The following is a 17,783-nucleotide window of genomic DNA, read 5'->3' as shown; positions in this document are numbered from 1 at the left end:
TTACCCTGCATGATAGAGCATGAAATGTGAAGGAGACAGGCAGGTAATGTAATCAGCTAAGGTCAAGGCTTGTAGATAGATAAGGTTCCACGTTTAATCCCTGCATGGGCCAATAGTCAATGAGATTGTCTTCTCACTGTACCTCTCAAGCTCCTTACCTTAATGAATCCGTTTCCATTATAATGTTTCTGCCAATATATTCAGGGTCTCATTAGTACATTGGCGTCAATGTAAGCTCCTTTTAAGCTTAGCCTGTAAAACAAAATAACTCAAATTCTCCTTTTGTTCTATCTGGCTACGCCATAAGAATGAATTGCTAATCCAAAATGTTTGTAATGAACTCAGTTTTGTGTGTCCTCTGTCTTCTAATTGCATCCTTGAAGAATGAAAAACTAAATGTGGGAAAGAAAGAGGGAAATCGGGTTCACAGGCCTCCCATTCTGTGTTGTTGAGCAGTTGGTGATTTGAGCCAGTGGTGTGGTGGGATACCTCTGCTGGAGCAGTGCCACATGCCCCATTCTCACCGGCCCACCGCCATTGTGCCTGGGCTCCACTGAGAGGGGCTTTGATTCTCCTGGAGAGGGACCTTATTAGTCAAACACTCTCCTACATGGCAACTCATTCATGACTCTTAATGAGGGGAGAATCTGGACCAGCTAATAAGGTGGCCGTTCCTTTAGTGCCTTGTGAGGAGGAGAATGGAGCAGATGGAGAAAAAAGCGGAGGTTTCTGGAGGTGAAAATACCCAACGAGCAGGTCTGAAAAGAATCAAACGGGGCAGGGTGGGGCACCGGCTTTCACTGGCATGGAAACCGCCCCCTCGTATCTATGGGCTGAGAGAATTATCTAGAACCCGATCCATATTCACACTCCTTGGTCCTAGAGAGTGCCAATTGCGCCCCGTTTCTGTGACTTAAGTCCTTGGGAAGCAGAGCTGACAGGAGCAACACAGGGAGACAGAGACCCTATTGGCTTCCCCTGTCCCCCAGCCTCCTCAGCTCCCCTCAGTGGGAATTGATTTTAAGGAAAACCCCTCAGAGATAAGGGCTGCAGGCCACTATGCCACCCAGTCTCTAATTACAGGACATGCCGAAAGAGAAAGCTAAGCCCCTGGCATTTGCAGCTCGCCATAATTGCTTCTGGCATAACTTGCTTTGCCAAATGTTTGGTACATTTCTTCAGCAAAAAGGAAAGAACAAAAACCTCTTTAAGCTTTGGAGAGGAGGGTAGAGAGTGAGGGTGGGAAGGTGGGTAAAAATGTGATTACCACACATAAAAATGTTGGACTATACAGTGTGTACACCTTCCTCTCTCCACATGTATGATTTCAGCAGTGTTTTGAAAGCACCACATTCCCCTGGGATCAGATTACTATCACAGCCATGTCTTAGTAAGAGGAGAGCCCACTCAAGGGCTTTTCATCATCCATTTTCATCATCCATTTCATTCCCCGTGTCTAGATATAAGCAGCACACACAAGAGGAATGTATAGAGAGCCTTGTATTTACGTGGTCCTCAAACTACAACCCGAGTGGATATTACCAATGTGCGGTTAAAAGATGAAAATCTGTTGTAAGCAACAACAGGTATATACCTGTATCTACATTAGGGGGTTAGAAAATTATTTTCTCAGCACAAGTGGTTAGATGATATCTTATGAGGCATGGACAGCAACCATTGTGCAGTTTTCTGAATGATCTTTTAAATAATTGCATCCATCAGTGTCCAGTGATATAGCTATATGTAGAGATTTATAGAGATCTCTTCATGAATGAACAATCAAGCCGTACATTAATTCTGAGTGGCTGTAATTATTATTTATGTTCCAATGCTGTTTCCTGTCTCTCATCACAGCCACGTCCAATGGGACCCTGGAGGGCCTGGAGAACAGGGAAGGAGGGGTCTGCAACACCCTCTCCATGAAGATCGTCATGAAAGTGGGCCAGGGTAAGTAAGCGTCTCGATGTGGACTGGCTGGAATGCCAGAAAGCAGTAAAAGGCAGTCACAATAGAGCCAGGCAGGATATAACTATGGATGAGTGATAATGAAAGCTTTTTAGGGGAACTGTCATTACGAGGAGAATTTAATGAGCTATTGTTCATATAGCCAGACAACCAGGCATGGGTTTTTACAGTGGGATACTCCACTCCGCTACTCACAGTGTGTGGAGAATCGTCTAGTGACTTCATCTCTCATAAAATAAGGGCCTCAGACATCACATTTCACTCCATTCTTTACTTTTCTTTTTTGAGAAGGGAAAGATGAAACAAAGAAAAGCTCTTGTGCAAATACAGACAGACACACTGAAACACTTTCTCACACATACCAAAATAACTCACTCACACAATGAAAAAATGAAAGCTGTGGAAAATATTCAGGACATTCCAGAGAGCATGTTACAGGCTACCTGTTGTCCTATTACTTAGAGGGCCTGTCGGTCTAAGATGAATGAGATTGCTTTGCCTGAAGAGCCCAGGTTTCTCACACACTGTCACTCTCTTTAACGTATTTAAACCTCGTCTCTCACACAGTGTCACAAACTCAAATAAGTGTTGACATTGTTATCCAAATGAGGCAGCAGCCTCCAAGTGCTCCTTAACAGAATGTGAATGCATTGAGATAAGTGGGGCAAGAGTTCCCAGGCATTCTACATTGATGTGATGTGGGCTGTCTAATCTGCCATGGCATGCCCCCACTAGCCTTGATAAATAACACTGTGCAACATGTATACGCATTTGTCTCAATAAATTACCACGTTGACAGTGGATTACGAGGCCAACACAAACCATTTCAGCAGAAATCAATGTGATGAAGGAATAAAGACGTATACCGCATGCACCATCAGCCGTGTAAAACAGATGAGACCACTGGAAAAAAAACTGAGGTCTCCATATAGATACCATCAATCATCACATGCACTCTCCCTCTCCTTAACCCCTCACTGGTATATTGGCCCACTCATCTGGGTCTCTAAAAATACCTTTGCTTGGCCTGGCGTCATGCAAGGAGTGTCAGGGTCGGTCTAAATGCCTGCCCTAGTCCCCGTCACATCCAAAACAAACAAACCACAAAGAGAGGGTTGGCCGATAAGACTCTCATTCTACACATAGGGGCTGTTACATAGTCTGTGGATAATTTTTTATAGCTGACTTGAGATAATAATAATCATTGTTGGCTTGACATTCCTTTTGTCTTTCTCAAGACTTGTTTGCGTAAAGCTGTGTTTAATATACGGTAACCACTATAAATAAAAATAAATTGGTCATTTAGCAGACACTCTTATCCAGAGCGACTTTCAGGAGCAATTAGGGTTAAGTGCCTTGCTCAAGGGCACATCGACAGATTTTTCACCTAGTCGGCTTGGGGATTAGAACCAGCGACCTTTCGGTTACTGGTACAACGCTCTTAACCACGAAGCTACCTGCCGCCACTATGATAGGAGCTAGGAAACAGTCAAAAGATTATATAGGCTATGTAATTAACATTGCTGTCACGTGCAGGCTGTTACAGTTGGAATGCAACAGTTTATTTCTTTATGATTTGGGGCAATGACGTTACCGACCCTAGGGCATAGTACATTCAGCTGTGTGTTTGCTGAAGGATTGGGTCTTATTTTCAGCCAGTGAGTCATAGCAACTCTATTGCCACAAATAATGTGGACACAGAGAAACGGTTCACATACAATGAAGTAATGAGGAAATAGTATCGTCCCTTTGTTTTTATTACACTGACTCATCCAGGACAACGGTCACTAAAGGATGATTGTAAACAACACACAAAACAATGAACAAACATATTATTAGAAGATGATATACAGCACAGTACTAATCCCTTTGTAAAAATAAAAATAATGATATGCATATCCATCTTTTTCATGGAGAGAACTTTGTCTCTAACAAAATGCATTTGTTAACCAAAATGTCAATGATTGGAGAAGATTATATGACTAATATCTGGATATGTAACAACGGTTAGTGCTATCCGGAATCCTTGGGACGTCCCTACCCTAAACCATAAACCTAACCTTAACCCTAACCATATATCTTACCTAACCCTAACCTTAACCCTTACCTTAACAGTTTGTAATGTCAACTTCAATGGGATGACTTCAGAGTTGGACTTTGCCATGTAACAACAGACTGTGTCAGAATCAGCTGATGCACTTCCTCATACTCTTGGATTACTGCACACTATGATATTTAATTTATTGATTTGTGTGTGAACATTGAATTTTATGCAATTATCAGATGACTATTCACCCATGAAATGAGATGGTGTGGCACCGTATGCTGGTTAGTTTAAATGGAGGCTGATGGCCTCTCATTTCCAACCAAAGCTTTTACAATGTTAGTATAATGAGCAAGAGCAAGGCCTATCGATGTTTGAAACTCAGCTGAATTGACCACTTTTATATTTATAGCTATGGATGTGAAATTTATTTTTTAAACAAGCTGTCATGTTAAGATGTGTGATATTGTTTTGGGGGTGGAGATTCTTCAGTTGTTGTTGACAGCCCAATATGTTGTGCTGCACATTAGAAACCCTCACTCAGCAGTAGCAGACAGCACAGCACCAATGCGTCTGGCACAATAGTTCTCTTAACTGTAATCAAACTGACAAAATGAGGGTGCCATTTAGATCAGTGATTCTCAGCTGGTGGGTCTTGACCCAAATTAGGTTTTGAATGGGTCGCGACTAAAATCAGGTAGAACGTGTGTAGAAATGATAATTTAACCTCTGAACTATTTTTCTTCAATCACAGTATTTTCAATATAGAGTTATTAGCAGCGCTATTTAGCGGATTTGGTTGATTTTGTGGTCTCAAGCCAGAGAGCTTAACATTCTCCATGAAGAATATGGGCAAAATTGAATTATTGACAATGAAAAACTTGGGACTGTTGTTCCCTTGTCATATAATTGGTACATCTACTATCAATATAGTATAAAAAATAGTTTTCCAAATTGCATTTTAGGGAAAGAAATTGTGATGCGAGTATTGGATTGCGACTGAGAAAACCTGGTTCAAGTTGGGTCCCAAGGCAAAGCCAGTTGAGAACCACTGATTTAAATTATACATAGCACACTGTAGCAGCAATATGAGCTGGTTTAAAATTAGCTGTTAAAATGAATATCAGTATGCCATTATAAATATTGTGTTAACATCTAAAGAGACACACAACGTTCTGGTCATAGACTTTTTTATGTTAAAATTTATTAGGATCCCCATTAGCCGATACCAATGGTGACAGCTAGTCTTACTGGGGTCCGACACATAATGGAAAAAGACATTAGAGACAAAATACTTTACAATTGACATACATTTAAAAACATGAACATGTAGTGTGTGTGTGTGTGTGTGTGTGTGTGTGTGTGTGCGCTCTGTAGCTCAGCTGGTAGAGCACGGCGCTTGTAACGCCAAGGTAGTGGGTTCGATCCCCGGGACCACCCATACACAAAAATGTATGCACGCATGACTGTAAGTCGCTTTGGATAAAAGCGTCTGCTAAATGGCATATTATATTATTATATCAATTACACATACATGTTAGTACATACACACAACAAGTAGGTCACATGGGGGAGAGGCATTGTGCCGTGAGGTGTTGCTTTATTTATTTTTTTAAACCAGGTTTGCTGTTCACTTGCGCTATATAAGATGGAAGGGAGTTCCATGCACTCATGGCTCTGTATAGTACTGTACGTTTCCTTGAATTTGTTTTGGACCTGGAGACTGTGAACAGACCCCTGGTGGCATGTCTGGTGGGGTAAGTGTGTGTGTCAGTGCTATATGTAAGGTGACTATGCAAACAATTTGTAATTTCCAACACATTCATGTTTCTTATAAAAACAAGAAGTGACGCAGTCAGTCTTTCCTCAACTTTTAGCCAAGAGAGACTGGCATGCATAGTATTAATATTAGCCCTCTGATTACAATAAAGAGCAAGACGTGCCACTCTTTTCTGGGCCAGCTGCAGCTTAACTAGGTATTTCTTTGCAGCACTTGACCATATGGCTGGACAATAATCAAGATAAGATAAAACTAGAGCCTGCAGGAATTGCTTTGTGGAGTGTGTTGTCAAAAAAGTGGGCCATCTCTTTATTATGGACAGACCTCTCCCCATCTTTACAACCATTGAATCTATATGTTTTGACCATGACAGTTTACAATCTATGGTAACACCAAGTAATTTAGTCTCCTCAACTTGTTCAACAGCCACACTATTCATTACCAGATGCAGCTGAGGTCTAGAACTTGGGGAATAATTTGTACCGAATACAATGCTCTTAGTTTTAGAGATGTTCAGGACCAGTTTATTACTGGCCACCCATTCCAAAACAGACTGCAACTGTTTGTTAAGGGTTTCAGTGACTTCATTAGCTGTGGTTGCTGGTGCGTATATGGTTGAATCATCAGCATACATTGACACACATGCTTTGTTTAATGCCAGTGGCAGGTCATTGGTAAAAATATAAAAGAGTAGAGGGCCTAGAGAGCTGCCCTGTGGTACACCACACTTTACATGTTTTACATTAGAGTAGCTTCCATTAAAGAAAACTCTCTGAGTTCTATTAGATAGATAGCTCTGAATCCACGATATGGCAGGGGTTGAAAAGCCAAAAGTTTTCTCAACAACAGGTTATGGTCAATAATATCAAAGGCTGCACTGAAATCTAACAGTACAGCTCCCATAATCTTCTTCTTCTTAATTTCATCAGTCGTTTGTGTCAGTGCAGTACATGTTGAGTGCCCTTCTCTATAAGCATACTGAAAGTCTGTTGTTAATTTGTTTACAGATAAATAGCATTGTATTTGGTCAAACACAATTTTTTCCAAAAGTTTACCAAGAGCTGGCAGTAAGCTGATAGGTCTGCTGTTAGAACCAGTAAAGGCCGCTTTACCACTCTTCGGTAGCGGAATGACTTTGGTTTCCCTCCAGGCCTGAGTACAAAGACTTTCCTCTAGGCTTAGATTAAAGATATGACAGATAGGAGAGGCTATAGAGTCAGCTACCATCCTCAGTAGCTTTCCATATAAGTTGCCAATGCCAGGAGGTTTGTCATTATTGATTCGATAACAATAATTTTTCCACCTCTCCCACACTAACTTTACAAAATTCAAACTTGCAATGCTTTTCTTTCATTATTCGTTTTTTTATGCATGAGTACGATGGCTCACTGTTCGTTGTTGGCATTTCCTGCCTAAGTTTGCCCACTTTGCCAATGAAGTAATCATTAAAATAATTGGCAACATCAAATGGTTTTGTGATGAATAAGCCATCTGATTCGATGAAAGATGGAGTTGAATTAGTCTTTCTGCCCATAATTTCATTTAAAGTACTCCAAAGTGTTTTTCTATAATTCTTTATATCATTGATCTTGGCTTCATAATACAGTTTCTTCTTCTATTTGTTGAGTTTAGTCACATAATTTCTCAATATTCAGTAAGTCAGCCAGTCAGGTGTGCAGCCAGACTCCTTTTGCCCCATCTCTTTCAACCATACAGTTTTTCAATTTCTCATCAATCCATGGAGCCTTAACAGTTCTAACAGTCAGTTTCTTAACAGGTGCATGTTTATCAATAATTGGAAGAAGCAATTTCATAAATGTATCAAGTGCAGCGTTTGGATGCTCCTTATTAATCACATTAGACTAACAAATATTTTTTTACATAATCCACATACAGTTGAAGTCGGAAATGTACATACACCTTAGCCAAATACATTTAAACTCAGTTTTTCACAATTCCTGACATTTAATCCTAGTAAAAATTCCCTGTCTTAGGTCAGTTAGGATCACCACTTTATTTTAAGAATGTGAAATGTCAGAATAATAGTAGAGAGAATGATTTGTTTCAGCTTTTATTTCTTTCATCACATTCCCAGTGTGTCAGAAGTTTACATACACTCAATTAGTATTTGGTAGCATTGCCTTTAAATTGTTTAACTTGAGTCAAACGTTTCAGGTAGCCTTCCACAAGCTTCCCACAATAAGTTGGGTGAATTTTGTCCCATTCCTCCTGGCAGAGCTGGTGTAACTGAGTCAGGTTTGTAGGCCTCCTTGCTCGCACACGCTTTTTTAGTTCTGCCTACAAATTTTCGATAGGATTGAGGTCAGAGCTTTGTGATGGCCACTCCAATACCTTGACTTTGTTGTCCTTAAGCCATTTTGCCACAACTTTGGAAGTATGCTTGGGGTCATTGTCAATTTGGAAGACCCATTCGCGACCAAGCTTTAACCTCCTGACTGATGTCTTGAGATGTTGCTTCAATATATCCACATAATCCGTGGTCCTCTGTAGCTCAGCTGGTAGAGCACGGCGCTTGTAACGCCAAGGTAGTGGGTTCGATACCCGGGACCACCCATACAAAAAAAAGAAAAAAAACAACAAAAAAACGCTTCACGGTTGTGATGGTGTTCTTCGGCTTGCAAGCACCCCCTTTTTCCTCCAAACATAACGATGGTCATTATGGCCAAACAGTTATATTTTTGTTTCATTAGACCAGAGGATATTTCTCCAAAAAGTACGATCTTTGTCCCCATGTGCAGATGTAAACCGTAGTCTGGCTTTTTTATGGCGGTTTTGGAGCAGTGGCTTCTTCCTTGCTGAGCGGCCTTTCAGGTTATGTCGATATAGGACTCGTTTTACTGTGGATATAGATACTTTTGTACCTGTTTCCTCCAGCATCTTCACAAGGTCCTTTGCTGTTGTTCTGGGATTGATTTGCAATTTTTGCACCAAAGTACGTTCATCTCTAGGAGATAGAACGCGTCTCCTTCCTGAGCGGTATGATGGCTGCGTGGTCCCATGGTGTTCATACTTGCGTACTATTGTTTGTACAGATGAACGTGGTACCTTCAGGCATTTGGAAATTTCTCCCAAGGATGAACCAGACTTGTGGAGGTCTACAATTAGGTCTTGGCTGATTTCTTTTACTTCTCCCATGATGTCAAGCAAAGAGGCATTGAGTTTGAAGGTAGGCCTTGAAATACATCCACAGGTACACCTCCAATTGACTCAAATGATGTCAATTAGCCTATCAGGAGCTTCTGCGGCCATGACATAATTTTCTGGAATTTTCCAAGCTCTTTAAAGGCACAGTCAACTTAGTGTATGTAAACTTCTGATCCACTGGAATTGTGATTCAGTGAATTATTAGTGAAATAATCTGTCTGTAAACAATTGTTGGAAAGATGACTTGTGTCATGCACAAAGTAGATGTTCTAACCGACTTGCCAAAACTGTAGTTTGTTAACAAGAAATGTGTGGAGTGGTTGAAAAACTAGTTTTAATGACTCCAACCTAAGTGTATGTAAACTTCCGACTTCAACTATAAGAGTCACAGCAAAATATTTTGTATGATCACTTATACACTATTTTAGGCCCAGCTAAACCTCCATACTATTTTATGCCCAGCTAAACCTCCATCTGGGCTCTTAAAAATGCCATTCTAAAAATAGAACAATTGGACATTTAACTTCTACTTGTTTACTTGATTTAGTTTACAAATTTTTCTACAAACTATTATAGTCAAATAATTCCAAGATCTCAAAGTTATCTTGGGAGGAGGGGCAGTAAAACAGCATATGTACACCAGAGGAGGCTGGTGGGAGGAGTAAAGTCTCATTGTAGAGACTGGAATGGAATAAATGGAATGGTATCAAACACATCAAACATATGGAAACTCTGTTCTATATATTGCATTGACTCTGTTCCATGAATTCCATTCCAGCCATTACAATGAGCCTGTCCTCCTATAGCTCCTACCACCAACCTCCTCTGATGTACACTTCAATGATTTCCCAGTCAATGAAATCTCCCTTAATGCCAGTGTATTCAGACTACTCCCCTTATGCTTTTGCATTGATGGCACTCAGGGGAACAATGCAAAAAGGGTAACACTTTACTTAACACTGCTCATAACCATGTCATAATATGTCACAACAGCTGACATAACTTGACATAACCTGTCATAATATGGTCATAACACTGTCATGACCCATATGTACACCTGTTGTGACATACATTATATTGCATTATTTTATGTCTGGTTATGACACCTACATAAGAGTGTCAAAACCCACATTTATTCAAATTATTGTTTTCCCTGTTAAGAAGTTTCCTTTCGTTTGAAAGTTTGTTTCTAAAATCCTTTGTTGTTGTAATGAATTCTTTACAGCCATGTTTTTTTCATCATATTTTAAATAACTTATAGAAAATCTGACACTGTCATAAAGGATTATGACCAACCTGTGTCACTTTACTTGGGACTAAGAAAATACACTTTATGACACTGTCAAGAAACATTATGACCAACCTGTGTCACTTTACTTGGGACTAAGAAAATACACTTTATGAAACTGTCAAGAAGCATTATGACCATCATAATCATATAAGCCAGATAGGCCTATCACGCACATGCACTTATATCAGTCATCAGTCAAAAAGAGGGTGTCTTGTCCTGCTCCTGAAATCTGCTCCTGCATTCATCCCAGTCATCAGCAACAGAGTATTTGGGTAGGTGCATGTCTGACATCAATGTGTGCGCAATTACAATGATTTAATATGATCACTAAAAAACAAACATAAACATACTGTTGACACGTAGGCTATGGTGTAATGGAATGTTTTGCCTTGTGTGGTAGGTTTTGTGTGTTTTGACACTCTTATGTAGGCATCATAACTAGCCATCAAATAACTACCGTGGTAGTTTTTGTGGGTTTTTACACTCTTATGTAGGTGTTATAACCAGCCATAAAATAATGCAATATACTGTATGTCACAACAGGTCTAAATATATGGCATGACAGTGTTATGACCAATTAACAGGTTATGACAAGTTATGTCAGCTGTTATGACATATTATGACATGGTTATGACCGTGTCATAACGTGTTATGACGCTAAGTGTCAAGTAAAGTCTTACCGCAAAAAGTGACTAATGCCTTTTTGGCAGGAGATGTTACATAATTTTTTATAGCTTCATTTGGGAGGGTATAGGACAGACTGTCATGCCTCAAACTTTATAGTAATTGGCTTTAATTATGACATGAAATTGGGGTCAAAGGAACTGATTACTATGGCTCCCATTCCTCACCCCATTTCAAATCATTATTGGAAAATGATACTAAAAGGACCAACAGCATGTACAATATTCACATTGGAATCTAACTTTGTTGACTTTCTTCGTCCAAATTGCAGACCCGAACACGGTTGTACCGGACCCAGTGATAACAGAGAAGCCCAGCCAAGAGGAAAAAGTTGGGAAGGAGACAACCACCAGCCCAAATAAGAAGAAGGGGGGCAGTGGTGGGGCCGGGGAGCCAGGCAACAAAGGTGAGGATGCTTAGACTTGTGGGAAAATGAGTATTTGCCGCAGTATGACCCGTTTCCCTGTTTTGTGCTCTAGTCCTTATTATCAGTGTTCAAGATTTGACTGTAACGTTCAATGCCAAAAGGTAATGGTTTTGCTTCCAATGCTGTATCCCACACTGTGAAACCATTCTTAGTGCATTTTCTCTGTACAATGCTCCACAACATCCGCCACACACACACACACAAACATATTATATTTTTCCCTTTTGGTTTGAGAAAGTTACACTGATCCACTTTTTTTAATTATGCTGAGTAGTAATGTGGATAGACACGGTGCTCAAGTGTGGCAATGAACATTTTAAACCTTTAAAATTTAAATTTAGGCTGAGATCTAGCCGCAGATAAAGAGCAGGATTTCTGCACATTGGATAGATCCATTTGTATTTATTTTGCTAGGGTTTCAGTCACCAGAATGGTATTTTTTTACAGGGAGGCAGAAAATGCAGAAGTTTATATAGGTTTAGAAAGTCATTTGGACCCAATGGTTCTGGCTCTGCTGCAGGACAAAATAAAATCAGATGTTCTGGAAAAAGTGGCCTTCCCTCTGATCATGGACAGCTGCCAAGTCTCCCACAGTGGGGTTTTCTTTCAATGTGAAGGTTTGGCAGTCATTTTTCTTGATGTGTGTTTCTTTGAACTTTTGTTTCTGTCCTATTCCTTTAACTGCATAGAAGGAAGGAGAGCTCCGCCATAACAACCTGTTGGGTCTGACTTACCCGAGAGCTCTCATACCTCGGGTGAAGAGGAATGTAATAAAGGTCGATGGTTTATCATGCCTGTCTGCACAGCTCCACAGCTGAACGCGGCCAAACGCACACAACTGATCCAAAGCCAATCAGGACAGCAGACAAAATATGCATGGGTTTATTGTCAGAGCTGCCAGCAGGACCAAAATGATACGTTTCAACTTACAAATACTTCAGCATTTAAACATTTAGGGATACTTTTGGAAGGTTTATCCCTCTGCTATAAAGTGAAAAGATATTGTGAGATATTCGGTACAATGCTTTGCCTTTGTTGTGTTGAAACATCGCCCTGCTTTGACAGAGGAGAACAGATACCATCGGTAAATCAAATCAAATTTTATTTGTCACATGCACCAAATACAACAGGTGTAGACTTCACCGTGAAATGCTTACTTACGAGCCCTTTCCCAACAATGCAGAGTTAAAAAGTAAGAACATTTGCAACAAAAAATTGGAAGTAGTAATGTAATAAATAACAATAACGAGGCTATATACAAGGAGTACCGGTACCGAGTCAATGTGCAGGGGTATGAGGTAGTTGAGGTAATATGTACATATAGGTAGGGGTAAAAGTGACTAGGCAATCAGGATAGATAATAAACAGAGTAGCAGCAGTGTATGTGAAGAGTGTGAAAGTGTGTGTGTGTGTGTGTGGCATCAATGTGCATGTGTGTGTGTTTTGTGTGTGTGGGAGCGTATGTAGTATGTGTGTGTGTTGGAGTGTCAGTGTAAGTATGTGTGAGTGTGTGAGTCCAGTGAGTGTGCATAGATTCGGTGTAAGAGAGTCAGTGCAAAAAAGGGTCAATGCAAATAGTCCGGATAGCCATTTGATTAACTGTTCAGTAATCTTATGGCTTAGGGTAGAAGCTGTTCAGGAGCCTTTTGGTTCCAGACTTGGCGCTCCGGTACCGCTTGCCATTCGGTAGCAGAGTGAACAGTCTATGGCTTGGGTGGCTGGGGTCTTTGACATGGTATAGAGGTCCTGGATGGCAGGGAGCTCAGCCCCAGTGATGTACTGGGCCGTCCGCACCACCCTCTGTAGCGCCTTGCAGTCAGATGCCAAGCAGTTGCCATACCAAGCAGTGATGCAGCCAGCCAAGATGCTCTAAATGGTGTAGCTGTATAACTTTTTGAGGGTCTGAGGGCCCATGTCAAATCTTTTCAGCCTCCTGAGGGGGTAGAGGCGTTGTCATGCCTTATTCACGACTGTGTTGGTGTGTGTGGACCATGTTAATTCCATAGTGATGTGTGACACTGAGGAACTTGAAGCTCTCGACCCGCTCCACTACAGCCCCGTCGATGTGGATGGGGGCTTGCTCTGCCCTCCGTTTCCTGTAGTCCACAATCAGCTCCTTTGCCTTGCTAACGTTGAGGGAGAGGTTGTTGTCCTGGCACCACACTGCCAGGTAATTGACTTCCGCCCTATAGGCTGTCTCATCGTCGTCGGTTATCAGGCCTAGCACCATCGTGTCATCAGCAAACTTAATGATGTTGTTGGAGTCGTGTGCAGCCTCGCAGTCGTGGGTGAACAGGGAGTACAGGAGGGGACTAAGCATACTCTCAATGTAGCAGAAAAATGCTTTTAACAAGGGAAACTGCTTCCTTCTGCCAATCATTCAATCGATAGAAATATAAAATGTTGTTTTGCCTCTGTAATACAAAGAGGTTAAACCTAATTTGTATGCACATTTTCCCTGCGCTATTAAGCTATTTGGAAGCAGAAACGGTCTCCGTAGAATGTGAGGAAAACACATGATAAATAACACGTACTGTACAGTCATTCATGCTCAACATCTAAATTAAACTGGGTAGAGAGATAGCCAGAATAGATTTCTATAAATTATTCAGAACATTCTGAAGTGTTGGCATGGGTCTACAGTTAGGTGCAAATGTGCAAATGTGTTCACCCAGAAGTCATTTGAATAATTCTAGTGTTTCAGAATCATTCAGACGATCTTGAGGAAAACTAATGTTCCATGTCACGATAACATCCTCTTATTAACTGGCAGGTGGTCTTGACTTCATTAATGTGAGCGAGAACAAACTAGTCTTTTGTTCACTCAACATATTTTTGTCAAGCAGGAAAATAAAAGCAGTGGGGACCGACAGACACTGATCACCTCCATTGCCTTCAACACACACACACATTGGGCTCATGTACGATCAATAGTTGGTTGTTTTTCATCTGCCAACTTTGAAATGGGATTTCCTTCCCCTTTCATCAAGGTCATCTTACCCTGCAAAATAAAATAACAAATAATAAGAGCTGAGGTTTGGTTCACTGTGGAATCCATCCCTCCATCCCCAGTGTAAACGCAGCTAGCAGCCTCCGGTTTGACTGTGCAGCAGCAGCATTGGGAGGGCAGGCAGGCAGACAGCCCTCGAAGCTGTGCTCCCAGGCAGGCAGCAGTGGAAGCTATGCTCCCAGGCAGGCAGCGGTGGAAGCTGTGCTTCCAGGCAGGCAGGCAAAGCTGGGATGCAGTGGAGTATAAATAGTGAAGGAAGGAAGGGAGGGTTAGGGAGGGAGGCTTCAGGACCACACAGGAAATAGGCATGCCACTCTAATTGGACTCAGTCCTCATCCTCTGTGTCTAATGAGAGACTGGTGTTTTCTTTTCCCTCGAGCCGGTAATATACATTTAAACAGTTTCTCTTCCTTTACCCCCTCATGTGGAGTTTTAACATATGGCTAAACATACACAGTTTAATCCTCCCCTCGCTCTCAAGATGCATGCCAAGAAGAAATGAGCTATCATCTGTGGAAAACTGACACCCCCACATGCTCACAAAGGCCACACAGTCAGGAAGCCCCTAGTTACTCAGTCAATTCAGAGAAATAATGGAAGAAGCCGTTTTTCTCATTGAGAACCCATTTGCACACTTGCAGGGTTCCACCTCTATCATGATCAGCAACAGTACAGCTTTGTCTGACAGTCTGCCAAGCAGACCACTGCTCGTTCATTCCCTGCTGCTAACTGATTCCTTTTTTCTTCCATCAACAGACACCATGAACCAGGACAACAAGTCAGACTCGTCTGACTCAGCGGAGGGTATCTTTGCCTCCAAGCCAGCGCTGTTTGCAGCCATCGGGGCGGGATGCGTCATCTTCCTCCTGATCATCATCATCCTCATCGTCCTGCTGATCAAGCTGAAGAAGAGGAACCGCAAGCACACCCAGCAGCGGACCACCGCTCTGTCACTCAGCACGCTGGCCAGCCCCAAGTGCTCTGGGAACGCCGGCTCCGAACCCAGTGACATCATCATCCCGCTACGGACTACAGAAAACAACTACTGCCCCCATTACGAGAAGGTGAGCGGGGACTATGGCCATCCGGTTTATATAGTCCAGGAGATGCCAGCGCAAAGCCCAGCCAACATCTACTACAAGGTCTGAGGCAAAGACTATGTCTAGGATGTTTGCTGTAGGGGAGAATTCTGGCCTACCTTTTACTACCTTGTCCATCTGATGTTGAAAGACACTTTTGATGTTCAAAATAGTGACACAAGAACAGAAATGAAAAAAAGGTTGTCATGGACACAGTGGTTGAAACATTTTTTATGTTTCCGGATAGGCCAAAGTCAGGTTTTGGAGGGTTTGTGTCGTCTTCTCTTCCTGCTTCTTGCTAGAAATTTGAATTCACCCAAGTTTTGCTATACTGTGTGTCTGAGAAGACTGTAAGATGGTAAAGCCTATGGTGTAGAGAAGCCTTCACTCTGACAATGGAGACAAGTTGCAAACAGGGTACTACACAAACAAAGGACCTTGCAATAGGGCTGTCACTCATGGGCTCCATTCCTGTAATGAAACCTCCATGGTTTGCTCAGAGACAGAAAAAGGCACAGTGTGATGACAGCAAAACACACTTCCCTTTCACAACAATGTGTTTTACCTGCACTATTGTTTTTTATCAGTCACCTACAGTAGCTTCCTTTTCACTAGTGTCTGCTCCTTCAACGTTGTGTTTCTTTTCTACTGAATATCTAGTTAATACATACTATATTATGGTAAATATTAATATTTCTACTGAATATCTAGTTAATACATACTATATTATGGTAAATATTAATATTTTCATGTGTCCTTTACTGATACTTTGTCACATGTAGGAGGATCTGTGTCATTAATGGCTATTTTGAGGTTGTCCACTCTTTCTGTTATAAAAAAACAAAAACACTTACATATGTAGGTCCCATAATTGTGTTCAGTACGTGTCTCCTGTTATACTTCTCCAAGCGTGTCCGAACAGGCAAAGTCAGGTATGCAACTGTTGGGGGGAAAAACTAGCAACGAATGTGTCTCACCCTGGATGTGAATTAATGAAAGACAAATAGCTCATACTCAATTGCAGTGAGAGGTCATCATGACTGAAATCAATTTAAAGAAAACGAAAAGGTTATGTTTCAAAATGACAGGTCACTTTTGTGTCTGAGCGGCCTTGAGGGTTTTTGCTCCGAGTTTTCCCCTTTGTGAAAAAGAATAACAAGATCAAATTTATTTGAGCAGAAAAAAGTGTGGAAGCAATTAAGATGTTATCAAAGGAGCAGAGCCTTTTGCTCCCACCTAAATGACGTGGTCTCAGAAGAATTGGATGGCTTCGGAGGGAATGATTTGCGTTCACCGAACAGTATGACATTTGTAGTGATAGTTCTGCGCCCGGAGACAGTGGAATGCTAGGGATGTAGCTAAGGATGGTTTTATTGTTTGCCACATTCATGTTTGAGTCTGAATTCTTCATGGTCACATAGACATGGTGCCTGGATCAGTCAGGTGCTCAGAATGAGAAGTGGATGCAGGTAATGTCCAAAGTGTGTTGTGCATCTCCATAAAAGCTTGTTTGAGGAGAATGGATGACAATGGAAAGAGTTTGGCAACCAGCTCTATTCTCCTCAGCTGTGCTATGATGGAAAAACCAAACCTTTAAAAAACACAGCGCAGACGAGAGAGGTACAGATTGAACACTTAAAGTAAGTGATGATTCTACTACATTACAAGTTGTTGTACAAACGTAATTGCAATACAGGACATATTTATCTTAAACTGTTCCTACTCACAAAAATACTTTTTAAATTCCTAAAGAGTTTGACCATTGTGACAACCGCAACGGGATGGCGCTAAAACATCTCTGGTGTCTTCAGGAGGAGAACTACCATTCCTATCACCTGGCATCCTCAAAGACCAGGCAAGATTACACTGGTACCAAATCGTTTTCAACATGAATCATCACACGTTTTCTGTTTCAATATCTTATCTCCATATACTTAAGTGGGTCCCATAGTCTAGTCGTGTGTGTTTATTTTGAAACAAGATAGATACTCTCATGTATTTACAGTAGAATTTACTCTGGCATACTTTCATGTTGATAACATTGAGATTATTTTAAGTTATTAAGAAGTTTAGCAGCGAGAGCAGGACATGTGCCACCAGTTTGTTGGCATTGTTTCAGATAAGAGCGCAGATTCACTGTTATTTAGATGGACGTGACTATAGACAGGGTTTGAGGGTTAGAGCAGATTGACTGTTCTTTTGATTATTTTTTTTAGTTTTCTTTTTGTCTGGATTTATTTGGATAAATTAACATTGTTTCGCTCAAAAACGGCCTTGAAAAATTTACTTTTGTATTCCAAGTGTCTTGTACATTATCACCTACATTACAGAAATAAAT

The 17,783-nt window shown here is 41.2% G+C and overlaps 1 protein-coding gene across 1 annotated transcript in view; it reads left to right on the top strand.

Moving 5' to 3' along the window:
- LOC311136006 (ephrin-B1-like) overlaps positions 1-16,590 on the top strand; it is a 73,632-nt gene extending 57,042 nt beyond the window's left edge. Inside the window, exons 3-5 of the mRNA XM_084170065.1 lie at positions 1,855-1,947; positions 11,201-11,335; positions 15,123-16,590. Of these exons, the coding sequence (XP_084026191.1) occupies positions 1,855-1,947; positions 11,201-11,335; positions 15,123-15,514 (620 nt within the window). The 3' untranslated portion in view covers positions 15,515-16,590. The remainder of the gene's footprint in view (positions 1-1,854; positions 1,948-11,200; positions 11,336-15,122) is intronic.
- Positions 16,591-17,783: the final 1,193 nt, after the last annotated feature.

The sequence above is a fragment of the Coregonus lavaretus genome (assembly GCF_964263955.1).
Source record: "Coregonus lavaretus genome assembly, chromosome: 10".
NCBI classification, from domain to species: Eukaryota; Metazoa; Chordata; class Actinopteri; order Salmoniformes; family Salmonidae; genus Coregonus; species Coregonus lavaretus.
This window is presented reverse-complemented; position numbering and strand designations above follow the sequence as displayed.